The sequence below is a fragment of the Phallusia mammillata genome, chromosome 1, assembly GCF_965637545.1.
Source record: "Phallusia mammillata chromosome 1, kaPhaMamm4.hap1.1, whole genome shotgun sequence".
NCBI lineage: Eukaryota > Metazoa > Chordata > Ascidiacea > Phlebobranchia > Ascidiidae > Phallusia > Phallusia mammillata.
This window is the reverse complement of record NC_137252.1, coordinates 6349988-6374652: the sequence shown is the minus strand read 5'-3', so window position 1 is coordinate 6374652 and position 24665 is coordinate 6349988. Positions and strand designations below refer to the sequence as shown.

The 24665-nt window shown below is 35.3% G+C and overlaps 5 protein-coding genes across 8 annotated transcripts; all 5 read left to right on the top strand.

Annotated features, from left to right (window-relative positions):
• Nucleotides 1-10420: 10420 nt before the first annotated feature.
• LOC145206091 (myosin regulatory light chain, smooth muscle-like) lies at nucleotides 10421-11893 on the top strand. The gene is made up of 7 exons (XM_080078499.1): nucleotides 10421-10522; nucleotides 10693-10797; nucleotides 10929-11004; nucleotides 11069-11173; nucleotides 11312-11390; nucleotides 11503-11551; nucleotides 11639-11893. Exons 1-7 carry the CDS (start codon nucleotides 10520-10522, stop codon nucleotides 11735-11737), a joined length of 516 nt encoding a protein of 171 aa, XP_079934625.1. The 5' UTR covers nucleotides 10421-10519; the 3' UTR covers nucleotides 11738-11893.
• A 1004-nt stretch (nucleotides 11894-12897) lies between these two features.
• LOC145239459 (uncharacterized) lies at nucleotides 12898-17956 on the top strand. Of its 4 annotated transcripts, none has more exons than XM_080102792.1 (7): nucleotides 12898-13529; nucleotides 15806-16029; nucleotides 16090-16189; nucleotides 16304-16602; nucleotides 16672-16874; nucleotides 17513-17640; nucleotides 17869-17956. In XM_080102792.1, exons 2-6 carry the CDS (start codon nucleotides 15825-15827, stop codon nucleotides 17573-17575), a joined length of 870 nt encoding a protein of 289 aa, XP_079958918.1. In that variant the 5' UTR covers nucleotides 12898-13529; nucleotides 15806-15824; the 3' UTR covers nucleotides 17576-17640; nucleotides 17869-17956. The 4 variants fall into 4 exon arrangements, with proteins under 4 accessions (XP_079958918.1, XP_079958925.1, XP_079958910.1 ...); XM_080102807.1 differs by lacking the exon at nucleotides 12898-13529 and adding an exon at nucleotides 17256-17415 and having other exon boundaries at nucleotides 15812-16029; XM_080102799.1 differs by lacking the exons at nucleotides 17513-17640; nucleotides 17869-17956 and adding an exon at nucleotides 17193-17287.
• Nucleotides 13496-15806, top strand: LOC145239484 (uncharacterized). The gene has a single exon (XM_080102819.1). It carries the CDS (start codon nucleotides 13820-13822, stop codon nucleotides 14453-14455), a length of 636 nt encoding a protein of 211 aa, XP_079958945.1. The 5' UTR covers nucleotides 13496-13819; the 3' UTR covers nucleotides 14456-15806.
• A 1260-nt stretch (nucleotides 17957-19216) lies between the features above and the next one.
• LOC145220544 (myosin regulatory light chain, smooth muscle-like) lies at nucleotides 19217-21259 on the top strand. Its single transcript, XM_080087763.1, has 7 exons — nucleotides 19217-19337; nucleotides 19524-19628; nucleotides 19803-19878; nucleotides 19934-20038; nucleotides 20140-20218; nucleotides 20351-20399; nucleotides 21039-21259. Exons 1-7 carry the CDS (start codon nucleotides 19335-19337, stop codon nucleotides 21135-21137), a joined length of 516 nt encoding a protein of 171 aa, XP_079943889.1. The 5' UTR covers nucleotides 19217-19334; the 3' UTR covers nucleotides 21138-21259.
• Nucleotides 21260-21405: 146 nt separating this feature from the next.
• LOC145220554 (protein cornichon homolog 1-like) lies at nucleotides 21406-24369 on the top strand. The gene is made up of 5 exons (XM_080087773.1): nucleotides 21406-22059; nucleotides 22403-22471; nucleotides 22931-23043; nucleotides 23307-23450; nucleotides 23879-24369. Exons 1-5 carry the CDS (start codon nucleotides 21979-21981, stop codon nucleotides 23904-23906), a joined length of 435 nt encoding a protein of 144 aa, XP_079943899.1. The 5' UTR covers nucleotides 21406-21978; the 3' UTR covers nucleotides 23907-24369.
• The last annotated feature ends 296 nt before the right edge of the window (nucleotides 24370-24665 follow it).

The window sequence follows — 24665 nt, the reverse complement described above, 5'->3', positions numbered from 1 at the left end:
AGACTACTAACTTTTCACTCTAAACTTCGTGGACGCTTATTTCCGGCAGCAATGCATTGTAAATAGCTTCTACTTCGCCAAAAGCACAAGGAAAAAAGGTTTTTCATAACTGGAACTTTTACCACTCCGGCAGTGGACGTACACGTCAACACATTGTCGTTTGAAGACAAACAATATTAAGTCGCGTCTCTCAAGTTTAGGGCTTACGGTCACGCTTGACTGAAGACAAACCGGCAAACGAAATCCGGAAAAAATCATAAGATTAGGCGGGGTATAAAATTTCTATTCTGAAAACCCGACTGAAAAGGCAACCAAACACACAGATCCTATTGAAAACACGTTACTACACATTAACTCAACTGCTGTACATGAAAATTATCTACAGCAAAATTTTCATTATATAATGAATCCACGCATTTAACCAGAATTCAACCGACCTATAGCTAAAGTAGGAGAATTACGAGCAATTCCTCATTACCTTACACAAATGACGTCATTTATTCGGTTACACAAGTGGGAAAGGAAATGTGACGTTTTAGCTTGCACAACCTGTAGTACGTATTTTGTTGCTTGTCTGCGCGTTTAACCTATCGCTATTTGCCATTGTTACGTCCAAGTCAGGTGACTTTGCATCGCGAGTTGCAATCCATCACTATCTCTATGACGTCACAATTGACTTAGGAGTGCGTATATTCGTTATACAACGGCTAAACAAAATATATAGTGCAACGATGTGACCTAACCAAGTTCTATTTTAAAAAGTCTTGAAACTTTAAAATCTCTACTTTCAAAAAATTAGTAGCATTCTCTACATAACAATTCATTTGTATTTTTATCTTGGAATGATTGCACTAAAATATCACTGCAGCTATTAAAAACTGAAAAACGTAAATGTATGAAAGACCCTATTGCTGCCAATTTAACGTGATGCAATTTAACTAAACTTTAACGCATACAGAACGAAATAAACCCATATTCTTGACCCGTTTTACCTTACTGCAACAATTCGTTCACACAACGTAATCACTCATTATGAAGCACAGCGCTATTTCTGCACGCTGTTTAACTCATAAATGCAATAATGTCAAAAAACGCTTACGCCCTAGATTATGTTTTGAAACTAATTCTCAGAAAATTACCGACTGCTTATTAAAACGTCTCAAACTGCACTAAACTGATTAAAAAGCTTTCTGACCACAACAGTAGCATTATAACAATTTTAGTGCCTTAATATAAACCCAGCTCATGTTATGGCATCGTAACACAACAAAACACAGACGCTGTGGCTTTGTTAGAGGATGTAGCAAGAAACCCGATATCAACCACACGATGAATATATTGCGTGACCTCAGCAAGGACCTAGGCCCTGGTGGTCGGATAATTAAGGTGCAGTCATCGGAACGCGCTCTTTATACGGCGACATTCGCCAGGAGTTATGGATGAAGTTGAGGCGTAAGCGGAAAGAGTTAGACGCCGGCGGTTGTAATTAATTCACTGAAACACGAAAGCATGGCCGGTATTAAAGCTGCAATTATCCCAGAAACACACACACGCCTTCATAGGTGAAGAGAATTTCTTCGTCTCGGCGGATTTCTCATTGTTTTTAATCTTTGAAACGGAAGGCCAAGTTTTAAAATGTAACAAAACATCTTTTCGAGCTACACCACTGTAATTTAGTAATCAATCGTTTCAATGCTTTTTGAACCGACACATTTTTCGGTGAATAAGGCTTTCTCCATTAAAATAACAATTCTCGGTGGCTTCCCGAACGTGCAAGTGCAGTTGCAGAATTCCATGTAATATAAAACGACTGCGTTTAAATTTTGATTTTAAGTTGCAAAATCGACATTTGAACGAAATGTTTTGCATGAAATACGCGAACTTTAATAAAGGGCAAGTAATTGGAAAATGCGCAAATCTTGTCCAGTCATAACATTGCATTTAAATATTCGATGACATTTAAGTATTTTGCTTAGGACCTACACAATTTGATTTTAAACCAAAAGGAATGACGTTAAACAATATTTTATGATTCTTTTTAACAGCCATACATCTTCTAAATGGTTGTAAAACATTTATGTATCAATCTTGTTACTCATCGATCATTTTGACAGGTCATTAATACCACCGGTACATAACATTGCAACAACATAGCGATTTCAGGTTAAGGAGGTCATTAATACGAAGCAATGAGGTCAATGTAGGTCATAACTTTATACGTACGTTATATGTGTTCTATGTCGCTGTTAATTGAGCTTATTTCAGATAACATGACCCTATAAGCCAAAAGGAAGTAACCTTGATGATTTGTTAACGTTGCCAACAAAAACACAGTAACAACAGTTATACTACCATATCGTATAGAGTTGATATAAGCATCGACGGTTTAACAGAAAATACAGCCACTTTAGAAAAGTAGTAAAGTTTACCTAAGTTAAGTGCATTAAATAAAACAATTTCAACGAGTTTGGACAATATTACTTGGCAATTTGGACACATATTTGAAACACGTTCATTGGGCATCAACAATCTGGTGCTAAAAATTCAATGCCACAGCGTTTTAAATTACATCGTATTTAGTTGGTGCTTCATCGACTCAACGCTCCATTATGCACGATTGCACAGAGTTTATACAAGCAACAATTTACACCGAAGCTGTGTTAAGACTGTGACGTCAAACCGTGACGTAAGATGTTTACATAATCACAACGTCTACACTTAGCTAATCAATATTTTCGTAAGCAAGTTTTTATTCTTGTCAATCGTACGTTCTGCAACAATAAATACTTCTCAGAAATTAAAATTTGGTTAATTTGATTGATTGTTTATTTGATTTGATTTTTGCTTGGTTCGCACAACACATTCATTCTTTGTCAGTCGATAATGCGTAAATGATCAAAAAAAATTATTCGCAAAATTTTTAACCGGACAACTTTCCAATTATAATTGAGATTTTAACATCTCCCTTGACAGGCTAAAGAACGTCAGCAACTTTACTAGCAAGAAACGATCACGATGTAACATTTCCCTCGCGAGGCCAAAAATTTTTAACGACCCACGCTGCTGAATTTCATAGAACCCGACTTTAAAAATTTCACGACTCTGACAGAAATATCGTTTTTCGTGTTTACACTGCACACAGTTTACACTCCCATTAAATACCCCGCAAAGTAATAAAACCGCCCACTCATAATTGCAAATTAATCTGCTGTCCAGTGTAAGGTCACCCAGTCCCATATATAGCAAGGGTGCGGCTGGTGGTTTTATCAATAGAATTGGGCTTTCATGCTTGCTGACCGAACACAAAACATGCACTCGAAGCACAACAGCTGGCAATATGAACGCATACCACAATTTCCAGTTCAAAGCTGGGATAACTTTTTGTCCAGGCCACAACATAACATGACAAGTGGTACAATAAATTGTACAATGTTTACATCAGTGGTTCCAAACCGGATTCATTACTGTTCGAAATTTAACCTGCGAAGTTGATAAAATATCCAATTTTAAATGATCGTTGTATGGTTTAACGTCTCACACGTGGCATATAAGGGAGCAATGAAAATATTTTTAATTGCTAAGGGAGTAATTTTATGACAAAGGTTGGGAAGCACTGGTTTTCATACAGTATATTATACCAACTGGTGAGCAGAAAGTCAAAACGGTATGACAAACTGCAACAAAACACATCAAAAAAACAAATTTCAATAGAATAAAAAATAGAATCAAAACCTGACAAAATGAGCTGTACCTCTGCGATTATGTTTCTGCCGCATGTTTTCTGGATAAAATCTATTGTACAAACTCTACTTGGCTTTTAAAATCGGAAATCGTAAGGTTGACTCGAACGAGTCGAGCGAGTTTAAACGTAAACAAATAACGTAATTGCCGTTTATGTAGGAACAATTGCTCGAAAGTTTAGGGATTGACTCGTGTGTGCGATAACAATGGGTGGTTGTGACTCATCAGTAATCGTAACAACGTGGCTAAAATAACACTTAGGGGTCATGAATTCGAAGTTTATCCAATTTGTCACTCCATTATCAAAATTCTGGCCGAAATTAGGAAAGTACTCAACACGTACGAAAGATTACCTTTACAGAAAAGTGTTTGTTTACTTAAAATTGTCACGTATTTAAGTTTAGGCGTAATGCTTTGGATATTGTTTATCTCAAGAAACAGTAGCTGGAATCACAATGGGCGAATTGTAGTGTCACAAACTTGCACTGTCCGGCTTTTTCTGAATCCTAAAAGGCTTAGAAATCTCCCAAATGCACAAGCAACTGATTCTTATCTAGCTATTTTAGGTATAGCGCTACATAATATATATAAGAACACACTAAAGAGATAGCAAAAACTGGCCAAGTGCCAAACATGCCAGCAAACCACTGACAATGAAACATGTATCAAACCTTGTTGACTTATCTTTTCCTAACGCATCATCGCAAGAAGCATAAACTTGCAAGTTATTCGATATTTCATGGAATACCTGGTGAGCATTGACCAGAAAAAAAGTTGTTTTAGGTGAAAACATGACGTCCAAGTATAATTAAGTACGGTTCCGCTCTACTGCACTACCCCCGTAAATGCATGCAATTAAGAAATACGCTGTTTTTACATACGACCAAGCTTCTATTAATCGTGAAAACGGTAACTTATAAGTTTGCATACTTTGTCATACTTTGTAACTGTTTTATCAGGTCACATCGCACGATTCATTGTCGTAGTAGTCAAATTTGTTTTCGCTTTTCAAATTTGACTTTTACTTTGTACAAAGGAAATATTTTGCAGTAATGTTTCAAAACAACCTGGATTTAACACAATGTAAAAAAACTTAGTGTGACCTTTGTCCAATGAGCGCAATGCTTTTGTCGCCAGTTTCTGTCAAGTTTTTATACCACACTTTAACCTTATTTTAAACGGGCTTTAAAGTATATGAAACTATCCTAATGACCATCACCAAATAAAGTCATCATATATGATTCATAAATCACGATTTTACTACAACGTGGCGAACTTATATGCAGATAACATATTTTCCCGCCAATTTAAATCACGTTAGTGAGATAAACACGGGGCCGACTGAGGTTATATGCATGACACATGAATTTATAGAGTGCACGTTAGTAACTATATTGCCACGCTAAAATGACACATTATAACGTAGGAAATGCACTTTAAGTTGTAACTTAACTAAGAGCGACATTTTCCAGTTAAACGCAAGCGACTTTCCATGCAGCTGATAAATTAATCAAAGTGTTTGTTATACGGAAACTTTGGTGCAACACTATATTTGTTAAAACAAGGAAGCTACTCATTTAAATAATGTAACAGAATTAAGCTAACAGTACCAAAATCGTATTGTATATGTCAGCAAAATCAACTCTTTTTGCTATCAAATCTGACATAAACTGTTGCACAACCACCTTAAATCACTTTCTGAGAGGAAATCGTCCCTTTTTTACTCAAACATGTAAAATGAAAACGAAATAACAGATGTTTCTTTGCATAAATTTTTTGTTCAATATTTCCCCAGTAAAATTGAAATTTAACTTCAAGATTTATTCTACATATTAACATGAAAGTGCTTCCGAACACCTGTTGTATTACAATTGAGCTGCTCTCAAATCTTAACGTATTTGGTTACTTTGATGTTACCTCCCGTAGTCCATGCGGGCATACAATTATGAAACAAGGATCATATTTTTTACACTTCCGCAATACTCGTGTGAATGTAAAACTCATAAAAATACAATACAAAATTTCATGGGTCATAAAAAACGACCAGATTCGCATCTTTCTGCTCTAAGCAGGTCTTGGCGTTACGTAAGCACATAATGCTTTGAAGACATAATATGGGTATTAAAGCAATTTAAGGCGAAAAAACAGTTTCTTTAAGCGATAAATTTTTTACTGCAAAAGTAAAAAATTATCTATAACTTTGGTCTAAAATTCCTCAATAACGCATACATGCCCTTTTAAGTCTTAAGCTCACACACAGAAAAAACTTACAAAACCAAATATCTGAAGTTTGGGCCTTAATCACTAATTAATAGATAATGACCACTCATATAAAATTGAATAAATTTGCCTTGAATAACCATAAAAAAGGTATTACCATGATTACCTATATCCCCGCATAACCACGAAATACAGGACATCAGTAACCACATCCGATTTAATATGTAAATATGTAAATGACTTGGCCTGAGGAAAAATTTTAATGCAAGTTAACGCCCAAACTGTATTAGCGAGTATGTTGATAAACACACTGCGCTAAACCAGCAGGTGTAGCCGGTTTGAGCACGATTAAAATAAGACAGATGTTTCCAAACTGTGGTTCATTTAAACATATACCAACTGTCCTAGTGGTTATAATTGAAACGTTGTGCTCTATTGGAAGAGTTAAAAATACCAATTTTCCGCGCAACTAAAGCAAAAATATTATTGTTGTTGGGTCAAATACAAACGTATTGCGAACACCCTATTCGTACAACGAACAGTTTTAACGCTTTTTTACAAAGATTTTGTGCTACATGCAAACTTTAAATCCACAATCCTGCCCTCAAAACCAATACCTACAACTATTACTCATTTATAAACAATTCATCAAAAAACCTTTAAAATCCTTCTTCATAAAGCTGAAACCTTACACTTATCCTGTAAATGAATACAAATCCTTTTTTACTTGAAACTCATTTACTCATTATAATATGACACTAATCCGGTAAACAGGTAAATTAACTAATTTTCGCGACTAATCAGAACTTAACGTCAGTGGAATTTTCTTCTTCTGTGACCGTGACGTCATGCTTGAGTGCACGTCACTTGTTTACATTACATCATCAAGCGCAACACTCAAAGATGCGGTTAAAATTCCGGCAACAATTTAGTGCAGGTTTCCCACAATTTCCTCGGCAAATTGTGTTTACATATTTGACTTCATGGGCCAATCTTCATGGGCCAAACTTGTCAGGTCTAAAATCGCCGATAAATGCTGCAAAATGTGAAAACGTTGTCCACTTTAAGGTCTAAGGTCAAAGGTCAGAATACTTGGTGCTTTTATCTGGATTCTCACCCTGTTTTTTTTTGTTTACAAGTTACTTCAATCATCTAAAAATCACTTGTGAAAAAGGATTTGTGAAAAGTGAACTAAACAAGATCAAACAATTTGAGGTTCAACTAGTACGAATTTCACACCAAAAATAGTAACCTGTTATAAGTCATATTAAAGCAGTTATAGCTGATTTGAAAAACGACAAATTATATTTGTATTTAACCCGTTTTAAATTTACCCTTAGTGCTACTAAATTCCAAAATTGTGGCCTTAATAAGTAATTGAAAAGTTTTCGCATACCAGCAACCATCTCATGACATACAAAACTTTATTATTTTTCGCGAATGGTAAATTCTGAATCTAAAATAATTCCATGACTTTAAAATGTATAAAAACACTGGTGACAAATCACAAAACGTGATTTAACATAACGACGCATTGCAAGATATTATCATGAATGAGTTTTAACAAACAATTAGGTGGTTTTCCTAATCAGCTAAGTGTGCCCAAATACAGGAATAATTTATAACCCAACGAATAATAAAACACCCCAAGTGAAGACCAATAACCCTGTTATGACCAAATACGTTAGGGGTGCACTTAAAATCTCATTATCTGTATCTGCAGCATTATTAAGTAATTACCGCATAACTTATGTTAGCTGGGTTGACGCACCTGGACAAATCATTTTGTGCAAAATCAGCAAATCGAGAAAACTATTTGAAATAGGTTAAAGTAGGTGGTATTTGCAGTTGTTTTGTTAATAAAACAGTATCTACGCAATATAAAATCAAACTTAAATAAAAATAAAGTGTAACCCCCAAATAATAAAAATTCATACACAATAAAGTGTCTGCTCAAATAAAAACGGATCTCATACAGAAATCGTCCAATTACAAACGACTCCAGTTCCGGATAATCAACGCTAAACTGACGCTTTCAGTTGACTTAAATCAGACTAAATGTGTTTTTAATTGAGGATGCAGCAAACTTAATTTTTATACGTTACATTCCATAACGAAAATCACAGATTGATTTAATCCTAACAAAAACTTCAGTTTAATTTATAACGTGTCTATTCGTGTTAAAAATAATTTTACCAAAGCAACAGCAGTACGAGCTAAGGCTAAAGTGACGTACAACAGAATACTAAGGTTCACTTAAAGCAAGCTATGCCGAGTTATGCCTGGGTAGACTTGTAACACATGCTAAAGTTTATTTTGTTTACGGTGTCGCCCACTACGAACCGCGGTGATGATTTATGAGACCGAATCCGTAGATAAGCTGTGACTTGATGATATTTTACCCTAAGGCCCTGTCACTCTGCGAATGCCAAAGTTCTACAAATTCTAGACCAGAAAATTTATGCTCTCGCCAAATATTACACAGTAAACTATACCATAAAATTTTTGGTCCTTTAAAAGCTATTTTTCTATCTGTCAAGTGGTGGTATTAATCCTTATGTCAGGCTACTTAGTGTTTATATTCTTCTGTAAAGTTTGGTATCAAATTAATCTGATTGATGCATAGTAGCGTAGTACTGTGTAATTTGACAATGATTAAAAGGGCTATAACAAGCACATTTGCAATATTAGAACTGTTTTCCACTAGTTTTGATATTGCACAAACTATATTATTATAAACACGCCGTAACGATATTTTATTGTAGATCAAAATGTAGCTTATGTTAAATACAATTGCATTGATTTGTGTATTATTATACAATATTTTTGTGATGTTGTTCGTTTTAATGGAAATGATTAAACTACCACGTTCGGTGTAATGCTTCTTGAAGGTCTGCTACATTCTGGTTCATCACAATAATACAGTTTGCATGAGAAAAGTTTGAAGTGTAGCTACTACTATTAAATCAAGAAATTGTAAACTAATACAACCAACGGACGTTAAATCATTCGTTTAAAACAAATCGGTATCTTTCAAACAAACAAAAAAGCATGTTTAGCTATACGGCCACATTGGTTGCTTATTTAAGTAGAGGTAAGAAAAACTTTTCAAAAATAATGTTTTGAGTTTGAAAGCAGGCATTGAATATATTTTAAACGCAGACAACACGTGTATACCACGTGTTGAGTCACTACAATGTAGATTTCCAGCAGCTATCTTGTCACCCTATCACGTGAGACCTTAGCCAGGGAGTTGCGACAACTCAAAGTGAAATGTTTTGCTATAAGGTCAACCGGTGGTGATTGTGACACGCGCCACGTATGGTCCGAGAAACGCCCTATAATTGCTAAGCGGTCTGGTCACTGCCAAAACAGCTGACAGTTAGACTAGGAAATGGTATATTCTTCATAACAATAAGACAACACATCGTGTAACAATCCACAAACTACTTTTTCGTGATTTTATCGACAACGTGTGTTTATAACGTATCGTTTTGAAATAACTTCGCGCAATCAAATTTGATGAAAGTGCCCAAGCAATACGACACTGTATTAACAACTAAGTCCGTTGCAGATATATTTTGGTCATGGAGCAACGTCTTGCTTTCATTGAAATTATTCGTGTTTGCATTTCAGCCCAAGAACTGAATCCCCAAGTCTCTGAGTGATTGCGAAGATTTTCCTCATAAAAATTCACTCTCTTATGTCATCTAGCGGTTTTGATGTACCGTTGTATTTTGACACTTTAAAACTCTTTGCATTCGCAAAAAAGACACCGTGATCTAGATGGTAGACGTGTAAGAAAATTTTTGGGTAGGAGTTTTTTTATAAATTTTTAATAATAAGAGTTAAAGTTTAAACGTAGAATTGGTGCGTGAGTAACAAACACTGGGTTTGGGAAACATCAACGTATTCCGAGAAACTATTTAGTCACAATGTTTTGTAAGTATTCAGTCTCATTCACATTTGTTTCAAAACACGTTTACTTTGTCCTCAAAATCATGTGTACAAAACAGGTCTTGGTAAACAAAGTAAAAACCTTTTTAAAGTAGTTGACAGCTTTTTCCAAAAAAAACCTGTTTGCTTTTATTGATTTCTGTTATATTTTAAGAGCCATATTCAAGTATCAAACACGTATAATTTCACATGAACAGTAACTTAAAGAAACAGTACGACAAAAGGCATCAAAAGACACTCCAAATCTCACATTGTTAGAGTTAGATAATGCATCTGCATGACAGGGTGATAGAAATAGACATAGAACATAGACAGTATTAGGACTCTATTATTACGTGCCAGAACGCGACTTGTTAAATGTAGAACGCCAACAGCGTGGCCGGCGCTGTCACATGACCTTATGGGGAAGCGCGAAGCATCGTTTAACACGTCGCTGTACAGCTGATCCCGTTGTCACCTTATGGAAGTGAAAAAAGTAGGAGGTATATAAGACACAGACAAAGGTCAACGAAGACACACAATCGAGTCAGGTTAATCTACAGCAGCATCTAAAGCAGGCGCAGAAGTTCTATCTTCAAAAAAGACAAAAGACAAAAACAAAATGGTAAGTGCGTGTGAGTAAAAAAAGCAGGAATTAAAAGATAAACAGCAAAGGTTTTTATTGTCACAAAAAATTATTTAAAATTGTACAGTAAAATTATTTAATCACACTTTTTGTTCTGCATTTTTTTTCGTTTATAAAATAGCGTTAAATTATTCGTTTTTCTATTCAAGGCACCAGGAAAGAAATCAAAGAAGAACGGAGGCAAGAAGGATCAGAAATCCACCTCAAATGTCTTTTCCATGTTCGACCAAAACCAGATCCAAGAATTCAAGGAGGTAAAACAAGATAAAAAATACTAAATATGATTAAACGGTGTAACATTTGTGACGCAAAACTTGAATTACAACATAGCGACTAAATGGGGTAAATTGCTGCAGTTTTCTCATTCAATTCTTATTTGTTTTAGGCTTTCTCCATGATTGATGCAAACAGAGACGGTTTCATCGACAAAATTGACTTGAAAGACACTTACGCCTCATTGGGTAAAAATTCTTACAATTTCAAACACGTTTTAAATAGATAGTTATTAACATCAACGGTGTTCAGGTGTTCGCGACATCAAAATGGAAAAACTCGAAGCCATGGTACTTGAAGCCCCAACCGCAATCAACTTCACCGTGTTTTTGAACATGTTGGCTGATAAATTACACGGCAAGTAGAGTAACATTTACAAAAACTTAATTCTTGCTCTTGGGATCAAACTATATTTTAACCACCAGCTAAGTTACCTGCGACAGTTTTGTAACGATGCCATTAATCGACATAATTAGGACATTGTATTTTTAATAGGAACTGACCCTGAAGACACCATTGTTCAGGCTTTCAAACTTCTTGATCCAGAAAACAAAGGTGTCCTCCACAAAGATTTGTAAGTTTTGTTTATTTCAGTTCTCTTTATAAGAAGTCTCACTAATTACTCGTTTTGGTTAAGATTCTAAGCGGTTTTTATCTATTTAACAAACTAATGTTTTTATTTATAGCATCACCCAACTCCTCATGAGCCAGGCTGACAAATTCAACCAAGAAGAGGTAATTACCCTAAATATGAGTTTATGTTGATGATCATTTACATTTATCAATACTACAGTGATTAAATTCTCACAATTTAATTTGTAGGTCAACCAAATGCTCGAGATTGCCCCAGTCGATGTCGCCGGAAACTTGGACTACAAATCACTCTGTTACATCATTACTCACGGACAAGAAGAAGAATAAACGAATCGATTACATCAAAAACTGAAAAAGTTTCCTATTTTTAACAATTCTGCTTTACAACCCTTGACTAGCCGCCAATTTAATTTATAATGCTCGTATTTGTTTAACCGATTGCGATGCGTTTTTCACTTGAATAAATCAAGCAGTATCAGCAAACATTTTGTCGTCTCATCGAGAAAAAATGATAAAATAGAAACACATTCCGAAAAAGTTTTCAAAGAATTTAGAAGAGTTTCCTGTTTACTGAATTTTGATTCCTGTCAACAACAAAAAAATTAAAACGCAGCCGGCTTGTACAATGTATAATATCAGTCAGGTCAGGTTTAATGTATATCATGGAATATATTAAAAGTTTTACAACAAGTATCTATTTCGTTCTTAAACTTAGCTTGCATGTGTAAAATATAGGTTTTGGTTAACAAATCAAAAAAAAATGTATAAAAAAATTGTAGTTGCTGTTATTGTTTCCTGTTTTATTTTAAACAGCTGTATTCGAGCAAAACGACATTTCACACAAACAATAATTAATATAAAAAACATCACATTTTTTTCATATTTTTAAAGACAAACTAAACCATATACAGTCAAACTTCGATACTATGCCACCTTGATATTATGCCACCCTCGCTACTATACCACTTTTGATCGTCACCAACTAAATTCAATAGAAAATATATTTACTATGCCACCCCTTACCCTTGATACTATGACACATGAGAGTACAGTATTACTGTATTAACGGTCTGGTTCCGGATTGAAAATTGACAATTTTCGGTTTGAGCTCATGATAAAACAGAGAAAACATGAAAAACAAATCGTTGAGTAAACAAACGTGGTCATGTTAAGAGGTTTCACGGCTTTGAAGCGAGTTATGTAAACGCCGTTCCGTGCTTGTGTCACGACAAAACTAACAGATCCTGTTTGTTCTATGCACGATCTATCCGTATTTTTGTTATAAATTATACTGTATACTGCACCTTATACTGTATACTGTAATAAATTACAATCGTACAACACAACGTGGCATTACAGTACATTGTCACGTCACAAGGCTATTTTTACAACCAACCCTCGCTATTATGCCACCCTCGCTACTATGCCACTTTCTCTCGGTCCCAAAGGGTGGCATAGTATCGAAGTTTGACTGTATTCGTATCCCAGATAGCAAGGCTTAGTTGGGTAACCGTTGGCCAACATCTTTTTGGTTGGCGTTGGCTAATCGTCTAAATATATAATTGGACAAACGTTGGCTAACTGTTAGTGTTAAAACTCAAAACCTCCTTGAAATGCGTAAAATCTATTGACATGTAAAGAAATTAGAAATCCATCCGTGTTTCTGTGGTGGAACAGTTTGAAACGTACAAACAAACTCAATAGCATTTTCCCAACGATGGCGCTCTGTCGTTGGTTTTCTGTTGGAGTGTGCCAACGTTGGCGCTATACATTGAACATTTTTTACTTAAAATTTTTGTTGCTCTTGATTGTGATATACGTAGTTGTGTATCATATATGAAACAAAAATTATTTACTCAATAAAGTATAAACTGTTGGAGGCAGTGTGTTTTACGACAAAACAATTTGTTTTGGGATTTAAAATTTGACTTAAATTTGTAGAAAAGTTACTAGAAAGTAATACTAGTGAAAAACTGGTGTTGGTGCCGTGAAAAACGTTTATTTTAATTAAAAAAAAACTATAACAGTTATAACAATTTTTGATTTCTATGAATTGCAGGTCTCGTGATTCGATTTCGCGCCCTTTCTTCCCTTTCGGTGGACAAAAGCAACGAGGAAGGTTGGTGAAAAAAATATGTTGAATTTATGTAAACTACATGCAAATTGAAGTTTTTAATTAATATTTTAATGTAATCTTGACAGAAACGTTTTCTGTTTGTTCTCGCCAACTATATTTGCGCTATAACTACCAGCTTATTAAAAGTAAAAAAACGAAATTTTAGCTTTGCATTACATTTACCCAATCTTGGCTGCAACTTTCTGCCAGCCATTATAAAATCTAATAAACTGTGTGATATGTGTGCTACTGTTGGTGCATTAAAAAACTAAGTGTGTTAATTTGTAATTATAATGATTCCAAGAGAAAAATCGTATTGGACAATTCGACGTAGAGTTAAGCAAAAAGTTCAAGAATGCTATTTGGAAGTTTCTTCACAGAATAAAGCTTCCCCAAATCCCCATCCTCGAACTTTGGATTCTGTTAAGTTACAAAATGGTGACTGTCTTTTGGAAAATAGTGGTAGTAGTTCTAACCATTTTACAGATAATGTTAGTACAAGTTCAAGTGACACTGAGTCAGACATGCAATGTCAAGTCGAAGAGAAACATTCTGATGACGATTTGCTTTCTATAGACCAGGGTTTAAAAAATGATGCTGATATTTTCAACCTGCAGGCTGAAATTGCTTTGTGGGCAACATCCTGCAAAATCAACCAATGTGCATTACATTCTTTGTTGAGTATTTTAAGAGTAAAACATCCTGACCTTCCTAAAGACCCTCGCACACTGCTGGGAACATGTACATCATACGAAACAAAACAAATTTCTGGTGGGCAGTATTACCATTTTGGCATTAGTACATGTATTTGCAAAGAGTTAAAACGGGTTTCATTATTGCCTGAATGTGGTAGCACTTTGAGACTGCAAATAAATATTGATGGGCTGCCACTCTTTAAAAGTACCAATGATCAATTTTGGGAATGTTAAGGGGTTTTTTAAATGAAAAACCATTTCTTATTGGCATCTATCATGGCCTGACAAAACCAAAACCGGTTAGTGAGTATCTTGAGGATTTTATCAATGATATGACATCCATTCAGAAAGACGGTCTATTGTTTAACGACATGCAGTACAGAGTTATTTTGTCAGCGGTTATATGTGATGCCCCAGCTCGGTCACTGGTCAAATGTGTCAAGCAACACAATGGATATGCCGGTTGTGACAAGTGCACGGATCATGGCACTTGGATAAATCATAGAATGACCTTTCAACAGAATGCAGAACTGAGAACGGATTCTTCATTTAAAGATATTATAGATGAAGAACATCATATGTCTAGGTCACCACTTTTGTCACTTGATATTGGAATGGTCTCTAACTTTCCTTTGGACTATATGCATTCAGTGTGCTTGGGTGTAATGGAGCGCCTAATATTTTTATGGTCAAAAGGCCCATTGCCGCTGCGAATCAGTAGCCGACATATAAAAAGTATATCCGAGTCGTTGCTGTCTTTGCGGCAGTATATACCTAGTGAATTTGCCCAGAGGTTTAAATGAGTTTGAAAGATGGAAGGCAACAGAATTTCGCCAGTTTTTGTTATACACTGGCCCAGTTGTGTTAATTGATATTTTGGATCCCGATGTGTACGAAAACTTCATGCTTTTACATGTCGGAATATTAATACTTGCAAGTCCAAAATTACATCTCAAACTACACGATTATGCAGACAAATTGCTGATAGCTTTTGTTCAGCACTATTCTGCTTTATATGGAGCTGACAGCATTGTGTATAATGTACACAGTTTAATACACATCAGTGAAGATGTTACAATTCACGGTCCCCTTGATACATTCTCATCATTTCCCTTTGAAAACTATTTACAATTTTTAAAGAAAATGGTGCGTAAACCAGAGTCTCCACTGCAACAAGTTCTACGACGCCTTTCTGAGCAAAGTTTAACTACCCCTAACAGCAAAAAGCCAGTAAAATTTCTTCACCAACATAGCAATGGTCCTTTGCTCACTGAATGTAATTTTAATATGCTACAATACAAAAAACTGCAATTTTCTCGGTACACAGTTGAACTGCATGAAAGAGATAATTGTTTTTCCATTTCTGAAATTGTGTTTTGGGTTTTATTTTTTTTGTTACACCTGACTGCTTTTAACAAGTAATTAGTTGGGGATAAAGCAAATAAATACTATGGAGTAATGTGATGAATATATACATAGGTATCCTTTTTGTTGTAAGTCATTGTGAACAATGGTAAAATGAACCATTGTAGTTTTTCGCTGCTTGTAGTTATGTGTTTTTATTTCATTTTTTTGTTGTTGCAGATTTTTTGAGTAACTGAAAATGTATGCTGTGGTTGAATTTACACAACATGATGGTGAATGTAGTGTGGAAATAATTCCACAATTATGGTTGGAGAATGATGGTCAGTGCTGCCGCTGGCCTCCATATCAAGATAATACAAAAATTACCAAAGCTGTAAAGAATCAAATTAATGCACTTCCATCCTGGCCAAAGTATGGCATTGAAAGAATAATGTACCAAACTGGTGAGTTGTTTAAAAGTTTTTTTTTCACATTTAACACATTTTAATGTTGTTTATGTGTAGATTCATATTTGAAAGCACGTGAGAAGTTAAAGTTGGCAGAAGACTTTTCAGATCTCCAAACTGATACAGACCACACTCCAAAAGCAAAGCGTAAAAAGAGGCAAGATGATGTTGGCATAGTTTGTATTATAAGTAAAACTGCAATATGTAAATGCAGCATATATTGAAAATATGATACCAACATATTTGTCACCAGTTTAAATTATTTATTTAGACCAATCATCAGATATGATGATGAAGACACAGAAGATGAAGTGTGTTCCCGCCCTAAAAAGCGTTCGGCACCAGTTGTTCCACTTTTAAGAACAAGCAGTGCCATTACAGAAAGTCAATTAAAAGAGCAACTGCTAAACAATGAAGTATTTACATCAGAGAGACACCACATTGTAAGCTCAGATGACACTATTGAGGTCTCTCCATCCTCATCATCAATTGAATCGACAAGAAGACACAAAAGCAAAACTGCCTCCACACAGAGAACTATTGAGAGACCCTATTACACAATACCTTCCAGTAAGTGATTTTCTTAAGAATTTTAACAAGTTTGTAGTGTTTACAAATGTTACTTCGGCATGTTTTCAGCTGTTGAAAAAAAGATACTTGCAAGTTTGGAACAAATAAAGTTGCAAATTGCAAACAACACATTCCTTATTCGGTCATTGGCCAATGCCAATTCACTGTCAGAAGTAATACTGCCACCAGGAATTGAACTTCCTTTGGGCAATATGGAAACTTTAAACACTGTTGAAGAACTATTAAGTGACTGTAAAACAGAAAAACAGCTGGTAAGTTTAACAGAGTTTGCAATTGTTTACTGATGAGTCGAAAGAAAGCTAAAGTCCTATCATCCGTAATGCTGTGCACATGTTAGAAAAAGTTATAAATATCCAACTCTACTTTTGTAGTAGCACTTCTGTTATTTGTTGCTTGTACCAATTTAGACATCATTCCTTGGTGCAGTGGTTCTTAACCTTTTTTCCTTGCTGCACCCCATTCAAATCACCAACCAATTTTCGCACCCCCTTTCAAATCACTAACCAATTTTCGCTCCCCCTTCTGTAATTGCTTAAATAGAATAGACCTAACCAACCTTAATGATTCAGCATCCCCGCACCCCCTAGGAACAGTTCTCGCACCCCTTGGGGGTGCGTGCACCCCAGGTTAAGAACCCCTGCCTTGGTGGCATTGGTGGAAAAGATGTGGCAAACACAACCAGAAATATCATGCGCCACCTTTTGGGGAATACTGTAGCACAACAATTTAATATGAAGGGAAAAGGATCAAAGTGACCCTTTCTGCTTCTGAAGCTGCATAAAGTGGTTCAAAGTAAGAAAAAAATTGAGCAAATAAAAACACCAGACCAAAATCTACAGAAACTGTTTGGTTAAATGTATACCTAGTTTTACCAGTAATTATTTTGCAGATGCTGTTCGAAAAAACCACCGGACAGCTACAGCAACAGGTGCTGAAATTGATGACATCATAAAAGACTGGCTGCGCTTCGCCAAAGACAGAGGTGGAGGGCGAAAAGAGAGCTGAATGAAAGTGCAGGTCATTACCAGTTTAAGTGTAACACACTATCTAATACAGTTTGTCGAATTAAACTTGGCTGTCTGTTTAATGGTGTTTTGAATTCATGTGCCATCTTGAACCTAAACATTTAAGTGTGTAATCTCTCTTAATTTCAGTAAATAATTAAACTCCAATGTAACTATGGAAGTAAATTAAACTTTTTAGTTGCCATTGTACAAGTATTAACATTTTTGCCTTTCATTACAGACACGTCTTTGTCGTGATCCCTGAAGAGACTGCAGTAGGATTGATGGAGTAGGATTCGTTTGTTTAATAAACTTTTGTTACAACAGAACGTTGTGTGCTCTTGTTGGCCCATTGTAGGGAATTAAGATTGTGTGGTAATGTTGGTTCTACGAAGGCGAAAGTTAGAGAAATTACGTCGGGCCATCACTATTGATAGTTGGGGGAACGTTGGTTATTACAATTCATTTTCAAAGACCAGTTGGCCCAATGTTGGTCTAAGGTTTACGCCAACTCGCAGCCAACCGTGGGCCGATGAGCAAAAACACATTACTCCAACGTTTTACCGACAAAGTTGGGCCGATTAAAAGCAACAGTACGACCAACGTAACGCCGACCAAAAAATGTTATCTGGGATTCATGAATAGTTACGTACTTTTTAAGATCCAGCAATTTGAATTGTGTTTCAATAAACCCGCATATGTACTCGTATTCATGAATATTTTGCAGTTTTTGACATCTAGCAATTTGAATGTAGTGATTTGCACCCATGAAGGGTTGGAAAAAGAACAACGACTCACAATTTTAGTAGTACTTCAATGGAAAAAATTGAGCATATTTTCATTGACACGTAAAAAGATGAATACGCAATAAAACTTGAGTAACAACAACTATGTTGATAAATGCTAATTTATTGGTATAAAAGGAAACCAACAAGCTTTGTGACACATTAGCTAGACTCATTTAAATCCTCGTTCACATAGTTTACGAAATGTTTGATTCTGAAACATGACGCGCTTTAAAACAACTTGATGTTGCCTTATGCTTTTTACTACAACAGCATTTACGCAACGTCACAGCCAAAGTAATCTGTGTTGTTGTTTCGTAAACTAAAGGAAAACTTGTATTTGAATGAATTTTCTTAGGCTTTTGTATTGAAAAATAGTGGATTCAAATATTATTATCAACTAAATCATAGTAATCATAGTACCAGGCCCATTGAAGGCTACATACCGAATCAGTCGGTCACCAAGCATTCTCGTATAACAAGGCATGCCATAGGCCTTCAATGGGCATGCCGTACTTTAAGTTAAATATAAGTGTACCGTGATCGCTGGTGTGCATGAAGGTTTTAGGGCTGATCCCAGTTATAAATTTATGTTCATCTTGACTGATTAAATGTATCAATACCAATTGTATTCGGCCATTATCAAACGAAAGTAAAATTCTTCGAATACAGCACGACGGTGGCAAAACCTATATTCGAATGCGAACGACGACTAATTGCTTCATGTCGGCGCTGTACAGCTGATCCTGTTGTCACCTTGTATAAGTGAAAAAAGTTTGAGGTATATAAGACACAGACGAAGGTCAATGAAGACACTCGATCGAGTCAGTTCAATTTACAACAGCATCCAAAGAAGAAGTAAAGCAACCAGCAACACTTAACTTTGTTTTTATCTTCAAAAAAGACAAAAAAGAAAAGCAAAATGGTAAGTGCCTGTGATTGCAGAAACCTGTAATCATTAAACCATACCACTCGAATATAAATGTAAACGTATCGGGATTGCAAAGTATATAACTTGTTTAACTAATGAAAATATTTAACGAAATTTGTTTAAAATATTTCGATGTTTATAAAATGGCGTTAGTTTCAATTGTTCGTTTTTCTATTCAAGGCACCAGGAAAGAAATCAAAGAAGAATGGAGGCAAGAAGGATCAGAAATCCACCTCAAATGTATTTTCCATGTTCGACCAAAACCAGATCCAAGAGTTCAAGGAGGTACTGGCAACATATTTGTCGAAAACAATTTGTTTAATTCAGTTGTCCGAGAAGCGACTTGCTTATGCATTGGAATAAAATTGCAAATATTAAACTTTAACAAAGCGGCTTGTATATGTGGTAAATGATAAATCTAGTCCTTTGCTCTTCTTATTAATTTTCTTATTGTTTAAGGCTTTCTCCATGATTGATGCAAACAGAGACGGTTTTATCGACAAAATTGATTTGAAAGACACATACGCCTCATTGGGTAAAAAATATTACAAGTTTAAAAATAGGTAGTTATTGACATCAACGGTGCTCAGGTGTTCGCGACATCAAAATGGAAAAGCTCGAAGCCATGGTACTTGAAGCCCCAACCGCAATCAACTTCACCGTGTTTTTGAACATGTTGGCTGATAAATTACACGGCAAGTAGAGTAACATTTACAAAAATGTAATTCTAGCGATAAGGGATAGTTTTGTAACAGTAAGTGTGATCAATACGATTGTGACTTTGTCTTTTCTCCAGGAACTGATCCTGAAGACACTATTGTTCAGGCTTTCAAACTTCTTGATCCAGAAAACAAAGGCGTCCTCCACAAAGATTTGTAAGTTATTTGTTTTCCGAGCCAACCAAGATGCGTATATGGTTAAATGCGTAGAAATGCGGTTATTTAGAATAATTTTGCTAGATTTTGGGGGCTTTTCACTAATTCAACAAACTCATTATTTTGTTATAGCATTACCCAACTCCTCATGAGCCAGGCAGACAAATTCAACCAAGAAGAGGTAATTGTCTATAACATGACTTTATGTTGATGATCATTTAGCACAGGTTGGGCAAACTACGGCCCGCGGGCCGCATGCTGCCCGGCAAAGAAGTTCATGCGTCCCGCCAAATGTTAGTAAATTTTGATTAGAAAGTTACCGAGCAACGCTGAATCGTGTCATCAGCACAGACGTAAAAGAGTTCAAAGAAATAATAAAAAATACCGAGGGTGCGACTTGCCGATACCATGTGCAGTATCTGTACCCGTACCATCCTTAGGAACCTGTTGTTTCTACCACGTTATTATGCATATCGTAACTTGACACAATTTCTTCGTTCGATAAAAGTAAAAGCGATTCACGTATGACGTCATAAACAGAAAGCTTCGTTTAGTTAAACTTATGCACCAAGTTAGAAATTATTAATCTGAGCATTTTAGGTGGCTTTGAATGGTATATATACGATATAAACCTTATTCTTTACAACAGTTATTTTGAAAGAAAAAACAAGCAAGCAAATGGCGGCCGTTGGTGAAATACTATGCGGCCTATAAGATCAAGAACTTTTGAATGCGGCCCTTGCACTGAAAAATGTTTGCCCACCCTGATCTAGCATTATTCAAGACTTCAATGATTAAATTCCCACAATTCTATTTGTAGGTTAACCAAATGCTTGAAATCGCCCCAGTCGATGTCGCCGGAAACTTGGACTACAAGTCACTCTGTTACATCATCACCCACGGACAAGAAGAAGAATAAATACTTGTTTTCCTATTTTTAACAGTTCTATTTGACAGCCGTCCAAGTTAATTTACAATGCTCGTACTTTTGTTTCCGATTGGAATGCATTTTCACTTAAATAAATAGAGGAGTATCAGAAACGTTTTGTCGTTTTGTCGATCGTAAACTGAAACTGTTGAATTTTCGTTCCTTGCCAAATATAAAAATCACGTTGCTAAAAATTGTGATACGGTTGAGTAAGTTTATTTTTTAAGCCGGCTTGTACAATTTACAATATCAGTAGGGTTAGGTTTAGTGTTTAACATGAAATGTTAAAGGTGCAATGAGTGTCTACCTATAAGTAAATAGGTGGTTTCTTCATTACAACATCTCCTAAATTTGTAACCAAATGCTAAATGGATGGGTATGGCACATGTAACATAGGCGTTTAATCTATTTTCAGCTGTACTGGGTTGGCCCTGTAAATTAGAAGTAAGTTGTTGGACGTTTTGTGTGTTTGCAGCGTGACTTCAGTCATAATGAAGAAGCTTTGTTTGGTAGTCATTGTTGTTTAGTATTGTCGTCGTAAGATTTTGGGTTGCGTTTTGACTATGTTTAAGCGTTGTGTGAAATTTTCAGTAAAAAGTGTATGATAAATTTGTATTTTGTCTTGCAAGATATGCCATTATCCTGATCCTGATCAAGTCTAGGCGTCTTGCAATTTTTCATAGGACGTTGAAACGTCGATTGTGTAAAACTGCTGGATGAGCAATACTCGGTTATACATTATGCCTGGCAGCAATAGCTTATTCATTGTATTTTGCAGATTGATAATTTTTGTACAGTTGCCCCTTGTTATTGCCATTCCCATACTGTTCAAATGGCTTTCTCGTTTGCTGCATTTTGTTACATTTTAGCCCTAATTCTCACTGCTTTTCTTATTTTCTTTGCAATTTGGCAGGTAAGCTTTATGTTTTACTTTTTGTCTGTTCCAGTCTGCAGAACATGGCAGTTCCCGTCTCCCGACGAGATCTCACGTGTGCAGGACCTATAAGTCGTGCGTGCGTGCACGACCCGTAAGTTCGCGTGCAAAACCAATTTCAGCAGGTGCAAATCAAGTAAAAGAGGTCAACACAGCCCATTTAGACGCCTTTGGTGCAAAATTTACGCGTGCAAACCCCAAAAATTGACGTGCAAAAGATTTTGTTAAAAAAAAATCGTGCGTGCATCTGCCATACTCTGCAGACTGGTGTCTGTTAATGAATTAATGACCTTCTATACGTTATTTTATGTTTTTGTTGTAGATAATTGCTTTTGATGAGCTGAAGACGGATTACAAAAATCCAATTGATCAATGCAATAGCCTTAATCCGGTAGTATATGTTTATATTTCTTATGTCTTGTTACATCTGTCACTCAAATTGATTGCTATACAATGTACAAAGATAAATCAAAATTTGCACTTCCATAAAACCAGCATGTTTTAGCTTCAAGTTAAACAATAAAGCAGTAAAAAACATTTTGTGGATTTGCCACTTATATTATTGTTAGCTCGTCGCAGCTATTGAACATTTAACTTTGAATTTTTGACAATTAATTGTAGGGCCACAAACATTTGGGTTGGAGATGTGAACTTTTCCTTTAATACAAGTTTATAATAAAGTTTTTGGTTGCAATTTTAAATTAAAAACGTCACCTTTGCTATTACAATCAATTCAATTAAAATCTCATTGACACATTTGTACAGCTAAGTTGAGTAGACTATTTCATGAAGTATTTACATAACCTTTTTTCCTGTAAAACATAGTTTGTAGTTTTATTTTTGTATTTAGTTGGTCCTTCCAGAATATGCCATCCATGTTTTTTACAACTTGCTCTTTTTATGGGCGTGGGAGTGGCTCACTGTGCTTTTCAACATTCCTCTTCTTGCCTACAATGTGTACAGGTAAAAAAAAAATTGTTGTCTTCCAATTTTTTATCAAGGTTTTTCATACATATATATATACATATATTTCTGTTTGAACTTGCTTAATCTTGCTTCTGTTTTTTTTATTATTATTATTAAATGGACTGTAAACTTATTTTAATATTGGTCTTTGTTGTACTTTCAATGAGTAATGCTAAACTATTCATGTGTGAAAATTTTAATGTAACTATGTGAACTATGTACACTTGTTGATGTCATCTTTGATTTACATTAATTTACAGATACAGTAAAAGGCCAGTTATGAGTGGTCCTGGATTATATGACCCAACAACAATAATGAATGCTGATATTCTGTCTTACTGCATGAAGGAAGGTTGGGCGAAATTGGCTTTCTACTTGATATCTTTCTTCTATTATCTCTACAGGTTTGTAATGTAAAAAAAATCTTTGCATCTATTATCACTGCAGTATATATATGGCATAGAATACATACAGTCATTGTGATGTTCTGAAATGTGATATTTTAGTTTATGCATTTAAAATTTGATGTGGCATGCATTCAGTGTTATTTACCCTGATGAAGACGACCTGTATAGGACGTCAAAGCGTCGGAATAAAATGACATTTGCCAGAAGAGCTCTTTAAACTTGACACTATGCCTGGCAGTAATAGCTTATATAATTTGATGTGGCATGTTACAAGACAGAAAGATTTAATGCTCTTTAATCATGATAATCTTAAAATTTCATTTGGCACTGTGTTGACTACTGGTTTGTTAGACAGAGCTTACATCAAATAGTCCAAAATTTGTAGAATAATATAGATTCCAATTTGTTTTTTTGTTTTTTTACAGAATGATTTATGTTCTTGTCACTTATTGATACATGAAGCACGTTACACCTGCCATGAAGCAAGATTGCAATAAAAATAATTTTAAGTTGCAGATTATCAAACGGAAGTTACTCGAATGAAGCATAGCTTTTTCTAAAAAAATATATTTTAAAACTAAGTTCACCTATGTACAAAGGAATATATTTATGTACACATTGTTAAGTTCTAAACCTTGGAAATTTCTTCAATGCTTTTCTGATGCAGTAGGAAAGTTAAATCTACTTTGTGTATTCACTGCTGTTTGTGTACAATATTTCAGGCAAATTTGTAGTTATCTGTCTTTGTGATTGAGAAGAAGTTGGCTGTTTTATATGTAAGTGTAATTTATGCCTTGTTGTTTGAAAAATGTTAAAAGAAAATTGTGCAACGTTTAAACATGCCTTGATACTTTGATGAAAACTGCCAGAGCATATTTTCCAAATTTGGCTTTTATTAAATGAATCACAAACTGTATGGGATTTCTGTTTAACTCTACATGTGTTATTGAAACCTTTAACAGGAAATCAGATTTTATTACAACACCGAGCAGTAAGGAAATAGTGCAAGCCCTATGATTGTTGACACAAACAGCTAATGAGCTAATACTATAGGATGTAAACAAACACGCTGTAGTAGTAGGTGTGTTGTCATCCCGCACAAACAAACACTCAACAGAACCTTAGTTCAATCATAACAGCGCATCAATAATCTAACATACATTTGTTGCTGTTATTGTACCAGTCAGATATATATTGTTCATGATTATAACA